This window comes from Cryptomeria japonica, chromosome 4, assembly GCF_030272615.1.
Source record: "Cryptomeria japonica chromosome 4, Sugi_1.0, whole genome shotgun sequence".
Taxonomy (NCBI): Eukaryota; Viridiplantae; Streptophyta; class Pinopsida; order Cupressales; family Cupressaceae; genus Cryptomeria; species Cryptomeria japonica.
Genome location: NC_081408.1, coordinates 393,447,286 through 393,465,397, shown reverse-complemented (window position 1 = coordinate 393,465,397; position 18,112 = coordinate 393,447,286). Strand labels below are relative to the sequence as shown.

At 36.3% G+C, this 18,112-nt stretch overlaps 1 protein-coding gene across 3 annotated transcripts in view; it reads left to right on the top strand.

The window, feature by feature from the left end:
* The window catches only part of LOC131074663 (SMR domain-containing protein At5g58720), a 306,623-nt gene that overhangs the window by 197,659 nt on the left and 90,852 nt on the right, over positions 1–18,112 (top strand). For all 3 annotated transcript variants that reach the window (XM_058011330.1, XM_058011328.1, XM_058011329.2), the window contains exon 7: positions 13,107–13,348. In XM_058011330.1, the coding sequence (XP_057867313.1) occupies positions 13,107–13,348 (242 nt within the window). The remainder of the gene's footprint in view (positions 1–13,106; positions 13,349–18,112) is intronic.

Genomic DNA, 18,112 nt, shown 5'->3' with positions numbered 1-18,112 from the left:
ATGTTGGGGCAGCCAAGATCATCTATTCTCAGAGTTTCAGAGGGTATATTTAGACTTTAATATTAGAAAATCAGACTTCAATACACCATTTTCTGATTGTATTCAGACCTGGGTATACATTTTTGAGCTTCAAATCAGTCATTTTCTGAGTATACCAGGGTGTCTTCAGACTTATATTTTATGATCAGACCTTAAATAAGTCTGAAAATCAGGGTTATAGAGGGGTTTTATACCTTATTTTGATCCAAATTCATGTTGTTTTTAGAATTTATGTTACCAATTGTCAAAATTTCTGACTTTAGACCTCTAAATTTGACAAAATCATTAAAAACCAGAACTTAGGAAATTCTGAAAACAAACTTTTCGAATGATTTTGCATGATATTAACTTCACGCTTCGTACAACTACCATGTCTAAGGCGGAGATAGCGACCAGAAAGGAACAGTTGAAGATCGTACAAGACGGCTTCTATCCAGAGTCATTGTTATCACCCTGATGGAAGAAGATCACGGATACGAACATGGAGTGCCTGGACATGAAGTAGATGAGACAAAGAATGTTTGGAGTGAGGAATCATCTTCCTTCAACCCTATCTACTAACATCATAAACAATGGAATCTACAGTGCAGCTGACCTTCCACCATCCATCCAATGCAATGAGCTTATTGTCAAGTGTGCCAAGCACTATGATCCAATAACCAGAATGATCAGATCGCCTAAGGGGGCAATGCTTGCATACCTTGCCGAGGAGTCAATTGTGGAAATGTTTGGAATTCCCAGGTGTGTGGACATGTAAGAGATGACTAAGGATGATGCCTTAGCAAAATTTGTGAAGAGAGAAGATGCATGTATGACAGTTGCGAACAATGAGTGGGTCATTGAGCCAAGGCATTACCACTCTAGGTTGCCTAAGAGACTTCTATGTTCGAATTTCAAAGATGAGTACGACTTGGTATTTTTTCTGAACCGAGTGATGGGAGCACCTCAAGGGGCATTCTTTGAGAACTGGATTTTCTATTATATTGAGGAAATATCAAAGGGAACGGTGTTCAATTGAGCGAAGTTAATCATCGATAACCTTGACTTCTAGTTGAGAGGTTTGGAGAAAACGCGGGCATTCAACATGACCTATTTTGCGTACACACTAGCCAAATTTGTTGTGTACAAAGGACTGATATACAAAGGCGAAGTCGGGAATGCGCCAGGTCAATACAAAGTTTATGAGTGCTATCCATAACTCCATATGCACAAGATTGAGCATTACAAAAGGGTTAACGATGCTTTCACCATGTACCTCACAAGGATGTTGCAAGGCGGGATCCACACACAGTTGTCTAAGGAGGCAACAAAACTTGTTGAGAAATATAGATCGTGGTATATATAGTTTCCTACCTTCACATACGGATTTAGGTATTTCGATTTGAACCATCCAGGCTTCCTAGGTATCCGACAGACAAGATGATTTTACTTGAGGTAGTGAGACAACTTTTGGAGTATGATTTTCTCCAAAAGGAGAAGCATAGAATATGGATTACTCTCCCAATTGCATTTGGGAAGACATTGGAGGTATGCAACACTGTGGCCACAACAAATTCAGTTATTGAAGTTAGAATTCTATTGCCTTGGAACCTATAGGAGCAGTGATTTATTTGATCCATTTCGGAATATTGTGAAGATCAAGGGAGGAAAGTTTGTACAAAAAGTCGACATCGAGGACTATTAGGCTAATCTAATGGATGAGCTCGCAGTTAGAAAGAGAATGCGGTCTCTTATGTTAATAGACTTCATGAGAAAATGTAATCTTTTCTCCATTCCAGATCAGGTTGATGATGATGGTGACCATGCCCATCCATAGTTCGTAAATGAGAAGGACAAGCCTATCTTGTTACCTAATTTGACACAACTTGAGTTGGTGAATTTGAATGTGTGGATGAGAGAAGTGAATGATTGCTCTAGGGAATGGGTGGATAAGCACATCAATGAGTTGAGAAAGATTGTTGAGACATGGACCAGCTAGGACTCGAACCTAGGACCTTCCATACGTTGGTGGAGTGCTCTACCACTGAGCTACAGGCCACTCTTGGACCAGTCCATCGTCAGTCCGGGTGTGGCTTATTTCCAAAACCAACGCCCTCCCTTAAGCCACACCTCTCGTGTGCCTGGGGCTCCTAGCCTGGACCTGGCTCTGATACCATGTTGAGACATGGACCAGCTAGGACTCGAACCTAGGACCTTCCATACGCTACTAGAGTGCTCTACCATTGAGCTACTGGCCACTCTTGGACCAGTCCATCGTCGGTCCGAGTGTGGCTTATTTCTAACACCAACAAAGATGAATGCCACCTTTACCTATGAAAAGATGAGAAATGAGGAGTCTCCCTCAATGATGATGAACGGACGATTAGTGATGTGAGAATACATGATGATGAGGAGAGTTAACCTCCCAAGAGAAAGAAGGGTATGCTTGGAGAATCACAAGCGAAGGGCAAAAAGGTTGTTAGTCAAGAATCAAGACAAAAGAAATGCAAGGTTGACACTCCTTTATCCATTGCGAGTTCCTCATCGGTGAGAGAAAATAATATGGCAGAGAAGGATGATGAGTCCAAACAAGGTTTCGATACGAAAATCCTACCAGAGAATAATTAGGAGTTACATGCTACAACACAGTCGTCACCACAGGATGATGATGAAGAACAACTCGGATCTCCCACGATCCAATTGGATGTCGACTTGGGCAGCAATGTGGTAGACTTAACCAAGGACAAGGATACAGATGATGATGTGATTTCAGCCTTGAGAGGACTTGATCAGGACATGAGCCTCGAGGATGGGATGGAGATCTCTACTATTCCCGATTGGTTGGTGCAGAGCATGGAGAAGAAGAAAATGATAGAGGCATAGCCTATAGAGGACATTGATGATTTCTTAGCCAGGACAAATAAAGGAAAGGAGCAAAAGAGGGCTAAGGTATTCTCTAGGATTGCTAGAGATGATACAGGTGTGCGCATTGCGCAAGTGACTGTCTCGATGGGTGATAAGACCAAAGATGTGGTCACCCCTATGCATTATTAGATCACCACGATTGACCTTGGACCAACTACAAAGAAGCAAGAGTTCCAGAAACTTGATGATACGGTCAAGGCAATCAAGGCGCAATTGGATACAACTATTGAGAAAAAGGATATGCTTGAGAGTGAGAACAGGAGACTCAGAGAATACATTGAAGGGATGAACTCCCAAAGGCGTGAGGATCCTACTTTTGTCTCACCTATCGCCATTGATCGCGGATTTTCTTTTCACTATGAGGGAGCAAGGAATACACATTTAGAGGTTGGACAGTGGATTAAAGATGTATCAAAGCAAGTGGATGATTTCCTAGCTTAGTTTGTCTAAGCATTTGACAAGACGTCAATGCTCATATTCAGTATACAATACTTGGAAGGAGTTTAGTATGATTTCCAACTAGTGGAGGAGAAGACTATTTCTTGTCTTAGAGTGTTGAAGCGAATCCCGATGCCCATGTTGATCCAGGAGGGACTTGTGCATGCAGGTGATGTTTATGATTTTCAAGGATGGTTTTGTTCCTTGGCAATGTGGAGGTCCACTTATGATCATGCAAGGTAGAAGTGTACCAAGATGGAAGGATCGATCCAAGATGTTTAATCTAGGATCCTTACATCAATTGATGAATTACGGGAAATTGATGTTCATGCATGCAACAGTTTACACTTAGAAGAATTGAAAGAAAAGATGAAGTTCATTTACTTCAATCAGTTAGAATCTTTGAAGAAGAGTCAGATAGATCATTTGGTTTCTCTCATGGTTCACATCAACAATTTGCAAAAGCTTATACTGGATTGGGAAAGTGTCTTTGATGCTTGCTTAGATACCTTGGATGTGATTGATGTGCAACAGGAATCTTTACCCAGTGTCACCATGGAAGAATTTAACTCGGTCTTAGCCAGATTTGTGGTGTATGCAGCTAGACAGAGGGATGTAGGTCGAAATCTTCTAGAAGATTACTTGTTTGATGACTAGGCGTCATCTCATTGGACCTCATTCTTTATTCCACTTTTTGTTGCAAACCCTAATTAGGGTTAATTTTAGGGTTGTGTTGGCAAGATCTTGGCCCTTGATTCTAAATGAATCTTGACGCTTCATTTTATTTGAGACTCTATATAAACCCATTTGCCTCTCATTTGTAAGAGAGATTTTTGAGAATTGTTGCCTATACGCTGCTGATTTGAATACAATTATTGAAGTTTGGTGGTTTTGTTTAGATTTTGTATGCATTTGTGGTTCTCATTGCATCCCAATTTAGAATAGAATTTGTTTCAAGTATTTAAGATTGGACGAAAGAGTTATTGAATGCATTTGAGTGAAATCCATTTAATCCATACCACTAGCTTTCTTGCTGATTGTAAGTTCGCCTTGTGTGGTCAACTGAAATTTTAATTTTACTTCACTTCAATTTGTGGTTACTCATTGATATGCATCCAATTGATGGTGTCTATGTGGTTTAGTATGAATTTGAACATTTATATTTTTACCTTAGATGATTGCATTAAGCTTGTGTCAAATTGTTCTTTGATAGTGAGACCTTGCTTGGTAGGATTTCATTGAATTGTTCATTGCCTCTTGCATTCTAAGTTAGATTTGAATTTTTTAAACCCTCGTCCTTTTGCACTTTTTTTAAAAATATTTTTTAGATTTAGATCAAGAGCCATATTGCAAAATTTTAAGTCATTGGCAAACCCATGTCCATTCATGTATGAATTTGATATTGTTAAGAACAATTGTGTAAGTCCCCAAGTGAAATCAACAATTCACATCGACCATTGAGTTACCCACATGTCAAGAATTGGCCGTAGAAACCTTGGAATTATCTTAGTTGATCAAATATTGAGCATCTGAGGTGATTTTGCTCAAGAGAGGGTAATATACTTTGGTATTTTATTCTGTGTTTGATTGTGCCTAAAAAACACATCAACACCCAGTTAACCCAAGATTAGTCATCAACATCGTGTTTCATTTTATCAATAAAAAATTGATGTCTATGCATTGAAGTTCGTATCTGTGGCATCATAACATTTTTTGATCCTTTGCATGATGTAAGGAAAATTGGAGGTTTGATGATTGCAAAGGGGCAGCTCTGTTGTTTTTCGTTGTCTAGAATCTAGATTGATGATCTGAACATATATATTATTGTTTTTTTTATAACAAAGTTTGCACACTCAAAAGATACATTAATCCCGTAATAGCACTGAATATAAAAAATGAAGAGTAGATGGATTTTAGGGCAGTTAGCAATGCAACCAATTTTTATGAGTTTGAGCTTCTTAAGAACTTTTGTTGCCCCAAAACTCTAATAAGCTGGCAAAAGTTACTTTTTGCATTAAAATTGCATATCTGAAGTTATTTTTTTTCCTGAAACTGCTGAGGAAAAAAGTGACATTTTTCTAGTTTTTAATATTTTTGGAAATCTTGTTTGTTATATAAAAGTTAGTCAGATCGTGATATTAGTATTTGTTGGTTGGCATGGATTTGTAGCCAATGTGACATTTATTAAACCGTTTATGAAATGTTGAAGCTAGATGATTGGTTATTGAAGAGGTGTTGGAGAGTGAATTTGCCTGAAAAAGATGTAGATCCAGTAGATCAACAGAAAATAAATCATGTAGTACTGAGATTTGGTATAGCATTAAGTGGCAGTAGCTTGGAATAGTGGAAGCATTTGGAATTCATACAATGGCTAAGAAAGAAGAAAATACAAGCAGTATGGTGTGAATAGCAACAGAAGCAAAAGCAGAAAGTGTAATTTTCAATATAATGATTTAGACTTTATATGTATTTAGAGTTGGTTTGTTTTGTTGTATTAATTTTTATTATAAAACATGATGACAAATTTAGTATAGGACTATAGAAATATTTGTCAACTAGATTAAAGGGTCATCGTAATCATATAAATTTTGATCCAGGGGGTTTTGTTGCAAGACTCAGACTCGCCTTAGACTCAGCCAGCTAATTTTTGACTCAGGCTCAGACTTGGCACTTGGACTCGGCAAAGGTCCACAATATCAAAATACTATGAAATATAGAGGTTGTCAAGGATTTAAAACTTGTTTCAATCATCTTAGATACATAAACTTTATAGACAATAAACTAATCAAATAGAAGCTACTTTGACCAAGAACTCGTCAGACTGCCTCACCTCGTAAGTCACTGAGCCTTGGTGAGTCCTATAAGTATGAGTTAAAGAATCAATATTGTTAATTTTATCAGATTTGAGAATGCTAAGGGTTATTTTATTTATCAAAGTACTTCTTTTATCATATATTGATTTGATCTCTTTTGAATATAAGCAAGTAAGAAACAACAATCAGAATTTATGATTTGTATGTCAATGAATATGTAACAACAATGTTCGTTTTTTGTGCAGGCTGGCTGGTTAAAAATTTCCGATTTCTATATTGTCCCTTAACCGCAGCTATACACCATATATACAATGGTGTGGAGGCATGCCTATGTAGAGGCATGCCTCTACGTGGAATAGCATCCATGTAGAGACATAGAGACATGTCTCCACGAACCTGTGAGGGTTAGGCCGATAAACATTAAAGACAATACGCTAAGATGCAAGATGGTATAATTAACCAATTCGACTTTAAGTCGACTAATGTTTGTCAAGCGATTAAATGTAACAAGTCGATTATAAGCTAATTTAACATAACTTGGAAGGATAAAGCAACTATCAAATGCTTAAGGCCAATTGGCCACTTAAGCATTTGATTTTGACGATCAAAATTATTTGACCGAAGCTAAACAACATTAACACTCCCTTTTAGCTAGGGAGGATTAATTCTATCCCAAACAAATGACATCACCTTTTGTTGATATCATAGAATCATGACATAACCACAAATATCACGTCTCATTATTTTTTGTCATTGTTCTCAAAGAGTATCCAAGATCCATGATATGTGCACTGGTATCAAGTTGCATGATACCTATCATGGGGATATAAATCATGGCCTATCCATGAATATTACGTCTCATAATATTCGCCATGATCATCTCAATCATTATGATTTCTCAAGATATCAAGTCTCATGATATCAATCATAATGCTTGCAGAGATGCAAACTATCATGACAAAGTTGCAGATATCAAGTCTCATAATATCTATTCATGATAGTGAGGTTAGAGTACTATGAAGTCGTCACTCTACAGTATTAACCAAAATAAGTGAAACTTTGAAAAATCGTCATCTTTCATAGTCACACAAAGATTAAATAGTCATATAGTTTCACACATGACAAATAAGAAATAGTACAACAGATCAAAAATTACATTCTCAATTTAACTTACATTTTCAACCATGCCAAGTTTCTTACGAAAGTACTCAACCTTTGCTTTAGACAAAGGTTTGGTGAGAATGTCTGCAGTTTGCTTGCTTGTACTCACATATTTTAGCTGGATAGCATTCCTTTCAACCATGTCTCTAACATAGTGATAAGGAATCTCAATATGTTTGGATCTATCATGAAATATTGGATTAACAGATAGGTTTATACAACTCTGGTTTTCACGATGAATAAGAGTAGGATTCAGTGGTTGACCATACAGGCTCACAAGTAGTTTCCTTAACCATACTGCTTCTCTGGTCCCATAGAAGCTGCAATGTACTTGGTTTCTGTAGAGCTTTGAGCCACTAAAGATTGCTTCCTACGTATCCAGGATTTCATAGCTGATCCTAGACTGAAACAACACCCTAATGTGCTTTTCGTATGTACCACACTTCCAGCTCAATCTGAATCTGTGAACCCATGTAGGTTTAGTTCAACATTATCATATTTGAGTCCATAACCAATAGTGCCTCGAAGATATCTCAGAATATGTTTTGCAGCCATCAAATGTATCTCCTTTGGTTCACATATGAACTGACTAAGTGCATTAACTGAGTAACATATATCTGGTCTGGTATCAACCAAATACATTAGAGTTTCAATAATTTGCCTATACAAGGTAGGATCTGCAAATTTTGATTCTAAAGCAGCGTCTCATAATTTGTGTAAGTTTGTTTCCATAGGTGTGGACATCTGCCTGCAATCCATCATACCGAACCTCTTCGAAATATCAAAGTTTGTTTCCATAGGTGTGGACATCTGCCTGCAATCCATCATACCGAACCTCTTCAAAATATCAATAGTATATTTTCCTTGATTCAAGATGATGCTGTCAGACTGCTGCCAATCTTCCAAACCAAGGAAGTAATGTAGAAGACCCAAGTCTTTCATGTCAAACTCTGAGGCAAGGTCTTGCTTGCATTGATCAATCAAGTGATCTTCCCCTGTGATTAACAAGTCATCAACATATAGAATAAGAATCAACATTTCTCCATCTATTACTTTGAAGTATAAGTTTGGATCTGCATCATTCTTGAAGAAGTTTAGACCCAAGAGATGTTTGTCAATCCTTTCATACCAGGCTCGGGGAGCTTGTTTGAGCCCATATAAGGCTTTCTTCAGTTTACATACATATGAATTTTCATCATGTATAATGAACCCTTCAGGTTGTTCAACATAAACTTCTTCTTCAATCCCATTTAGAAATGTTGTTTTTACATCCATGTAGTGAATTTTCCATCCTTTAGATGTTGCTATGGCAATGATGGTTCTCACAGAGGTATTTCTAGCAACAGGGGCAAAAGTCTCTTCATAGTCTATTCCCTCTTTTTGAGAGAATCCTCTAGCAACAAATCTTGTCTTATATTTTTCAATACTGCCATCTGTTGCATGCTTGATTTTAAATAGCCATTTGGAGGATACTACTGATTTGTTTTTGGGACAAGGTACAATATCCCAGACATCATTTTTAATGATAGATTGATATTCTTCAGACATAGCATCCTTCCACACTTGTCTTTCTAAGGCTTCATTTATGCTGGATGGTTTTGAGTTGATGATTTCACTCATTAGTGCGGTATAGCTGGAGAACTTATGGGGTCTTTTGCTTTCCCTGAATGTCCTTGGAGGTGCTGCATAGTCTTTTGCTTCTTGAATCATTTTTCTAGCCCAAAGAGGCCTTTTACGTTTCTCAAGGGGGACAGGATTTTGAGGATCTGAGTTATTCTCATTATCATCATTGTTTATAGTTTCTGGAGTCTCCCTCTGAATCCCAGGAACTGGATCTTCTTCCATGTTTTAAGGAGAATGAGGGTCTTCTAAATCTCGAGAGCTTTTAGATTTCATGAAGGCAATATCTTCTTCAAATATCACATCTCTACTTAGTTCAATTTGCTTTTGACCTGGAATATAAATCCTGTAAGCTTTGGAGGTTTCACTATAACCTAAAAAAATGCCTTTTCTGCCTGAGGGATCTAGCTTGGTCCTCTTTTCTTTTGGTATATGAATATATATAGGACAACCAAAGATTCTTAGATGGCTTTTGTCAGGCTTAACTCCAGAGAAGGCTTCTTCCGGGGCTTTATTATCTAGGAGAGAGTGAGGGCTCCTGTTTTGAATGTATACAACAATGCTAGATGCTTATGCCCAGAAGAAGGTGTTGAAATTTTGGTGATACATCATGGCTCTAGCAGCTTCTACAATATACCTATTTTTCCTTTCTGCTACCCCATTTTGTTGGGGGTTGTAGGGAACAGTGTACTCCTTAATCCCAACATTTTTACAAAAAATCTTAAATATTTCTGAAGTGTATTCCCCCCCATGGTCTGTCCTTAAGATTTTTATTTTCTTACAAGATAGATTTTCTACTAGGGCTTTGAATTCCTTAAATCTCATAAGGATTTCTTCTGACCCTTTACATTTTAGGGAATAGATTCATGTCTTTCTAGAATAGTCATCAACAAAAATAATGTAATATAAAAATCCTCCTAAGGAGGTTACAGACATTGGTCCACATAAATCAGAATAAACAATTTCTAATATATTTGTAGTTTTGCTAGTGCTGGAGTGAAACATACCTTTTGTGTTCTTTCCAAAAGCACATCCTTTGCACGTACCTTCATGATTTTGTTTTAATTTGGGTAGACCAATCACCAACTTTTCAATTGTGGGAAGAGCTCGGAAATGTAGATGCCCTAACCTCTTGTGCCAGATTTCATTTGAGTCTAGTGATTCATGTAACAAAGCTTGAGGGAGAGACGTTCATAGCTTATAAAGGCATCCGTGCCTTACTCCAATTGTGTGGGCTTTCTTTATGGTTGAATTCTTTGGCCAAGCCAAGACTTTTCCTTCCATGAAGGTGACTCTATAACCCTTGTCTTCAAGTGCTGAAATGGAGACTAGATTTCTTTTTATCCCTGGTACATATAGTACTCCTGAGAGTTGAAGAGAAATCCTTGATTTCAGATTTATGGTGCAGGTCCCAATCCCTTTCACAAGGTAGCTTGAATCATCCCCAATGGTTACTTCTTCATTTGAATTTTCTTTTAAGTCATCAAGATGTTCTTTGAATCCAATAATATGCCTAGATGCTCCACTCTCAATTACCCAAGTATTAGGGTTTGTTGAAATTTGACTTGAAAGGGCAGAGTAGAATACAAGCTTTTCTGATTTTTCATCTTCTACAATGGAGACTTGAGTCTTTAATCTGTCTGGGCACTTAATGGCATAGTGCCCATATTCATCACATCTAAAACATTGGACTTTGGTCATATCCCGTTTCCTTTTGTGAGAGTATTTTGCTTTGTTTCCTTTAGGTTCTTTGTCCTTCTTCCCCTTAAAATTTCTTTTCTTTCCCTTTTTGTGTGAGGAAGAATTTAGAACACAAATGTCTTCATTTGAAGTGGTTTGATTATCTCCCCTTACAATAAGTCTTGATTCCTCCTGGATGCAATCAGTCTTTAATCTATCAAAATCAGGTAGTTCGACACGAGCACTGATTCCTTGTATGAATCCTTCCCATGATCCTGGTAGTTCATTTAGTGCTAACAAGGTGAGCTCCTTACTATCTGCGGTATGACCAATTGTAGAGAGTTGGTCTTTTTATTCCGTAATTGTCATGAAATATGAGGTGATAGATTCACCCTTATGTATCTTTATATGATGAAGTTTTTGTTTTAAGGATAGTACCTTGCTGGTGTTGTTAATTTCATACATGTTTTCCAATGTTGAAAACATTTTGCTTGTTGTATCCAATTTGGAGATGATGGTACTATGTGATCTTTCACTTCATCTACCAATATCTTCATAGTTTTGTTATTGTTTTTAATCCATAGTCTTTGCTCATCTTCATCTTCTGGCATTGATGAATCTTTGTGCATGAGGGTTTCTAATTACTGTTCTCTTAGTGTTGTCATGATTCTAAATTTCCATGAAACGAAATTTGATGCCCCTTCAAGGCGGTCCTCAAATCTAACCCCATTTGCCATTTTGAGGTAAGTAAGAGATAGGGGAGTTTATATGTGATTTCAATATAATTTGTATTCTTGATTTAAATCTGATATGATCTTCCTTAGGCTGGCTCTGATACCATGTTAATTTTATCAGATTTGAGAATGCTAAGGGTTATTTTATTTATCAAAGTACTTCTTTTATCATATATTGATTTGGTCTCTTTTGAATATAAGCAAGTAAGAAACAGCAATCAGAATTTATGTATTTCAATGAATATGTAACAGCAATGTTCGTTTTTTGTGCAGGCCCGCTGGTTCAATATTTCCGATTTCTATATTGTCCCTTAACCGCAGCTATACACCATATATACATTGGTGTGGAGGCATGTGTATGTAGAGGCATGCCTCTACATGGAATAGCATCCACGTAGAGACATGTCTCTACCCACGAACCCGTGAGGGTTAGACCGATAAACATTAAAGACAATACGCTAAGATGCAAGATGGTATAATTGACCAATTCGACTTTAAGTCGACTAATGTTTATCAAGCGATTAAATGTAACAAGTTGATTATATCCACTATTGGTTTTAATAAACATATTTAATAATCAGCTTTTTCTTATTACAAAAATGTATGTATATATTATATATACATATATATCAATAATGTTAATCACAAACATTATTGTATATATAGATATATAGATACATATATACATTTGTAATATATATTAATATATGAGTATTAAATCCAATCATCAATTACAAATACTTCGGTGCCAATACATATAAGCTAATTTAACATAACTTGCAAGGACAAAGCAACTATCAAATGCTTAAGGCCAATTGGCCACTTAAGCATTTGATTTCGACGATCAGAATTATCTGACCGAAGCTACACAACATTAACAAATATATCGTCAATTTAATTATCACATAAACATAATTTCGCATTTAAGTGTGTTTACTACTCTGTTTGATAAAATAAATACATGGATGAAGACAATGCATACCAGATATAGGAGTAAAATATATCATTATTCACACAAAGAAGACCAGGGATGGCTAGCCAAGGATCAATGTTGATCCAACTAGATCATACTACTTTCCTTGACAATACATAATCTATTTAAAGGACCCAACGGTTGCCAAGAGGAACACAACTGTCAACCAACCGATGCTTATAACTACATGAAGCCGACAAACAATTTGACTTTATATAAATAATTAATATATAATTGGACAACAAATATTATTGAATCATGATAATAGGCATTGTATGCTGACTAAAAAGTGATTATTAATCATCAATATTCAAAAATAATCCAACATAATTGTTAAAATAAGTTCAGAAAAATGAAAGTTTTAGGGTATTTAACAAATTCTCATCATCACATCACTCCTGCAATCATTGAAAACTTGAAATAATCAATTGTAGTGTTTAATAAATGAAACATACAAAATAGGTTTACAGATTTCCTAGTGTTCAACTCATTATGAGCATTTGAGTTGATGTGAATAAGGATCTTCTTGTCAGTGTGAGATCTTTTGTGAATGGTAATATGTAAGTTTTATCAGCAGTTGCATTTCTTTCCAAAATCTAAATGAAAATAAATATCAATGTGTTTCATACTTTCAAGTAATAGGAGTAGACTTTCAAAGTCCTTTGTTTCCTGGTATGGTAAATACAGCATGTGTTTTCAGGATTTAATCTGATAATTTTTATTTATGTGAATTAATTGATGTAGTGAGGCAAAAAGCATTCTTATTGAGGCTGGGATGGAATCAAGACATGTTATGAGTGAAGATAAATCCAGACTTCCAAGACAATTGCTAGAGTCTTTGTTCAATATGAAGACAACCAGTGAAAAGCTACCATCAAATATGGATTTTGTGAAAGCTGTTAGACTGAAGAAAAAACCCAAGAAATTAGCTGTGGATACTTCAGTGGATAATTTGTTAGATGCACCGAAAATTCAATTTTCAGATGGTATGTATTGAGTTATCTTAATAGCATACAAGGTTGGATATGTAGATTTTATAAATCTCTTGTGCATGTCTTCCAACTGGTTGTTCATTGAAGCATTTTGTCTCTCCATGACTTACATCATTTGCTCAAATTGTTACATCCTTTTTAACTTTTCTACTTTTGGTTACCATTGTTTCTTCCTATTTTGATGGCAATGTTACAGATTATTACATGCACACAAACAAATACAATCATTTAAAACAAATAGTATTGTTGAAGAGAGAACAATAGAAGCTTGTTAGAGTTAGAGATCATCAACAAACATATTTGTCAATGTGCAGCCATCATACTAATTGCAGTTTGATTCAGATAATATGGCTTACAAATTCCAAACCCTCTTGTCAGCTGTACTCATCCTCAAAGAAGTATAAGTAGCTGGGAGCCTTAAAGACTGGTTGAATATTGATCGTAAAGCCTTACTTGAAGCATGTATCACATCGCACATTCTTTCTTGATGGTAGATGCATAATATTGGAATGTGGACTTAACCACCTTAATTAAAGATAGATACCAGCATTTGCTCGAATGCTGACATTGAGGTTTCACACCAAGATATAGAGTGAGTGCCTTGAGGTTGATCTCAAGCCCTTATCTTAAGGTGTATGTTAACAGCTATCTATAAGCCAGCATATGCAAAATTTATAAGATTGAATATGAAATATATTCTATAATCTATTTGTCCGAATAGTATAATGCAAAAGGTGATACATATTTGACCCGTCTTTTCATATATAACTTTATCATAAGTGATAATCAGTGTAATGGTCCATTCGTAGCCAGCATCAGCCAGCCAGGATTAGTCTATCACTAGGGTCTCGTAGACTAATAGGATGGACAGAGGACCCATGTTGGGTTGATTTCTCTTGGTTCAGATAGATTGCTTGGGTGGATTGTGAGGTATCACTTATTAATTATGATGTCTCAATGTTACCAAGTTAAAACTATATTAAATTCCAAGTTATTCTCCTGTTTGTAATATTGCAAATGATTTTAAAAAGGTAACTTTAAAAAGCTAGAATTATAAAATTATGAAAATGACTTTATAATAAAGTCACTTTCCTTGGACACCACCCCAACTGGAGTTAGAAATGATAAAAAGGTGTTAGTGAGATATTAAAATTAAATAAAGTCAAATCAAAATCATAAAGAGAGCTTGGGAAAGTAACCCTACTTAGGGCATATGGTTTTGGAGTTTTATAGAAAGGCACTTGGAAAACATTTTGGGATAGGTTATGTTATGTTGGTTGTTATTTCACTCTTGCCTCTTGAGAGGAGCTTAGCTGAACCCTAGGGTTTGGAGCATCTTGTGTGGACGAAACCCTTTACAAGTCATCACACCTGCAGTTGTGGAAGATCATCTCAGGATGTGTATGGAGATTCTACTACAGGGATCTCTTTTGTGCATCAAAAAAGTTTCAGTTTGAAGTATTTTGCTGTTATTATCCGGAAGCAGCTGATTATTATCTCATGGATTGTGGAAACTTTATGTCTATTGTATTTTGCTGTTTTGTTTTTTTTTCGGTAGAGCTGCCTCCTTGCCAGGCCGACCCCTTCTTGGGCAGATTTGGAACAAGGAGAAGACATAATCTTGGCTGTTTAGTTCTGGACATAACTTGTTTCACCACTTACAAGAAAAAGAGGCAGATTTGTCAAGGGTTTTTAAGGTTTGGTGAACAATTTGAAGTTATTTTCAGAGTGAGATGCTTGCTAGTCTAGCCAACCCCCTTTGGCCATATTTGGAGCTTGAAAAAGACACTTCTACTGCTGTCAATTCAGTTTATATGAGTTTCTTCATTGTCAGTGTGTGGAGCAGATTGTAATTAGTTTTCAGAGGGTTACAGGATCACCATCAGCCACAAAAATCGGTCTTAAGCATGTCATACAACTTCCTCAGTGAATTGGTGTTTCTAGGCATAGTCGCGCAGGGTTTGAAGCCTATCCTCAGCACTTCCTGGGTGCCCATATCAGACTTTCATGTTCAGACCATTTGAGGGATGGAGAAATCAGTTTTTAAAGTGCTGCAACAATATTTCTGAGTCTCTTAGTTGGCTGCTACCTTGTAGCTCAGACCTGCAAGTTGGCTTCTTGTGAACTTCCTTTAGGAAACTGTCAAGGAGACATCAATTGGGACCTATAACTTAATCTGGAAACAAATAGTTGAAGGAGGTCACTTTTCTGTTGCATCAACTTTCTCATCATTCCTCAGATCAGAAATTTAGTTCCATGACAGCAGCGATTAGAGTCGTTGTAACAGCTCTTATTTTCCATGTAAAGGATCATGTTTCATACCCTAACTTAAGAGCTATCAAAATGGGCATGTCTTGTTTCAGTTGTATGTTCAAACTCTCAGATGTTAAGGTTAAATCACCAGTTGTTAGTCTGATTTCTATATCAGGCCTGAAACTATGTAATCAGGTCTATGATAGTAATGAATTAGTTTATCTAAGGTTGAGTTATCATATCTCTTGATTGCAAAATAGTAGAACTTGATATTATTGTTGTTTATATGTATTACATTGAAAAAACTCTAAGAAACATCATACAATCACACAAAATCAGAACATGAGTTCCTGACCAGAATTCAGTGGCAGTTCATAATGCCCCACACCAGGTGGGACATTACAATCAGATACACGTATACATATACATATACATATGCTATGCTAGGAAGGGATAGCAGCAATGTATGTTACATGCTCCTCCTTGGAAAGAAAAGCTTCACTTCATAGCATCATTGATTTTTTTTTTTTTGATATTGATAATTATTCACAAAAATAGATCACAAGAAAAGGTGGAAGAAAATGGCTCTCACCAGGACACCACAAAATAAAACATAAAAGCCAGAGTCACCAAACCAAAATAGAACTAAAACGCCTAACTACAAGTCCAAAACTGATCACAAATAGAGAATTGCCAGTTTATGAGGCGTAGATTAGAGAAATAACAGTTTATGAGAAGTAGATTATTTCCAGCAGCCTCCGATATTATTGCTGCAGTTTTACATGCTCATATCATATGTGCCAATAACTGGTTCTGCCATGTCAGCAGACTCGAGATCTTTGACTACCCACTCAACATGTGAATCCTCTCTAATTACGTCAACATCTGGTCTCTTCAGATAACTTTAGTTATGAATTTTCATGTATTCATTTTGAAACTTGAGATCCTGTTCATTTAACTGCTTTCTGTCATGAGGCCAAAAATGACCTCCTTCCTGTATACAATGGTTAGTTCTTCAAGCAATACAAAGAACCTGTATTTGGGAATCTCCAGCACCATATAAACCTCTATTAAGATACACAAAAGGGTTAGCTCGTATTGGGACTCTGTAAGGCACTTCCTTTTGTCCTGGAAAACCTCATCATTCCTCACCTTCTAGATATGCCATAAAATTTCATTGGTTAAAACCATCAAAAAATCTTGAAGACTTTTATCAAATTCGGGAACATAATCAAATAATATCTCATGCCATGTAAAACCATCTTTAATATACCAGCCCAATCTATCACTAAGGAAAGATAACCGAAATTTCTAGCAGAAATAAAATTAAAAAACTATAAAAACGAAGAGCGATACTAAAAGCATAAAAATCAGTGTTAATTACCATCTTTTTGAGAAACAATAACCATCTAAAATAGAATTAAGAGTTTTAGACCACCATTCAACAGAGCAATTAAGGTTCTAATTAGAGTTTAATTTGATAAAAGCTTCCTTTGTGTCAACAAGCATGAGGTACAAGTTTTTTTTAACTAACTTTACCAAATCCAGTACCACCCATCCACTTAAAGTTGTCCAAAGCCATCAACTTCACTAAATCCAGTACCATCCATCCATTTAAAGTTGTCCAAAACCATGTCACTTTATACAATGCTTTCTTTAAAATTGAAAAGGTTCTTCTCTGCCTTTTGGAAATACCAAGTTAGACTGCAGACTGCTCCAATACCCAAGCTGCCCATCCACACAAATATCATTAAAAACATCAACCCCTTTAGAAACCCATTGTTTACTAGAACAACCCTAAGTCAGTGCCAGAAATTTATTCTTCCAATCCAAATTACACCAGATGGATTTGTAAGCAATCAAGACACCTTCAGATCTAAAAGGGGAACCATGCCCCCTTAATAGATGCTTAATACTCTCCCATGCCCTCCAAATGCCATTAAAAAAAGTTGGAACTAAAAGGTTTGGTAATAAAGTTACCAAGCAACTAATCATTAGAATGCAGAGCTGCCCAATCCCTAGCCATTTTAGGCTTGGACAAAGCAATATTGTTTCTAGCAACACCTTCCATTGTTCATTGCCTTCAATGGCCTTAATAATCCATTTAGCTGTCAAATTTATAGTTTGAAGCATAATATCTTTTAATCCTAAACCACCCAAAGCCTTAGGAACAACACTATGACCACTTAATGACATGCCTCCTTTGATTCCCTTTCCCAGCAAACCATGAAAGTAAAAAATACTATATGAAGTCAATAGGCAAAATTTGGACCCTATAAATTTGAGAAAGCAGCTAGGACTTCCATTTCACATTCTTACTCTTAATCTTTTTAAACATCCATTCCCCCATCTATTTTAAAGAGGGGTCAACAGTGAAGCGAATACCTAGGTATCTCACAACCTTATTAGGTCCCCCCCATTGCCGCTCCTTATCTTTCAACTGAACAGGAGAGGAGTCATCCCAACTTAATATAACAGATTTACTACTAAAAAACTTAGCTCCTG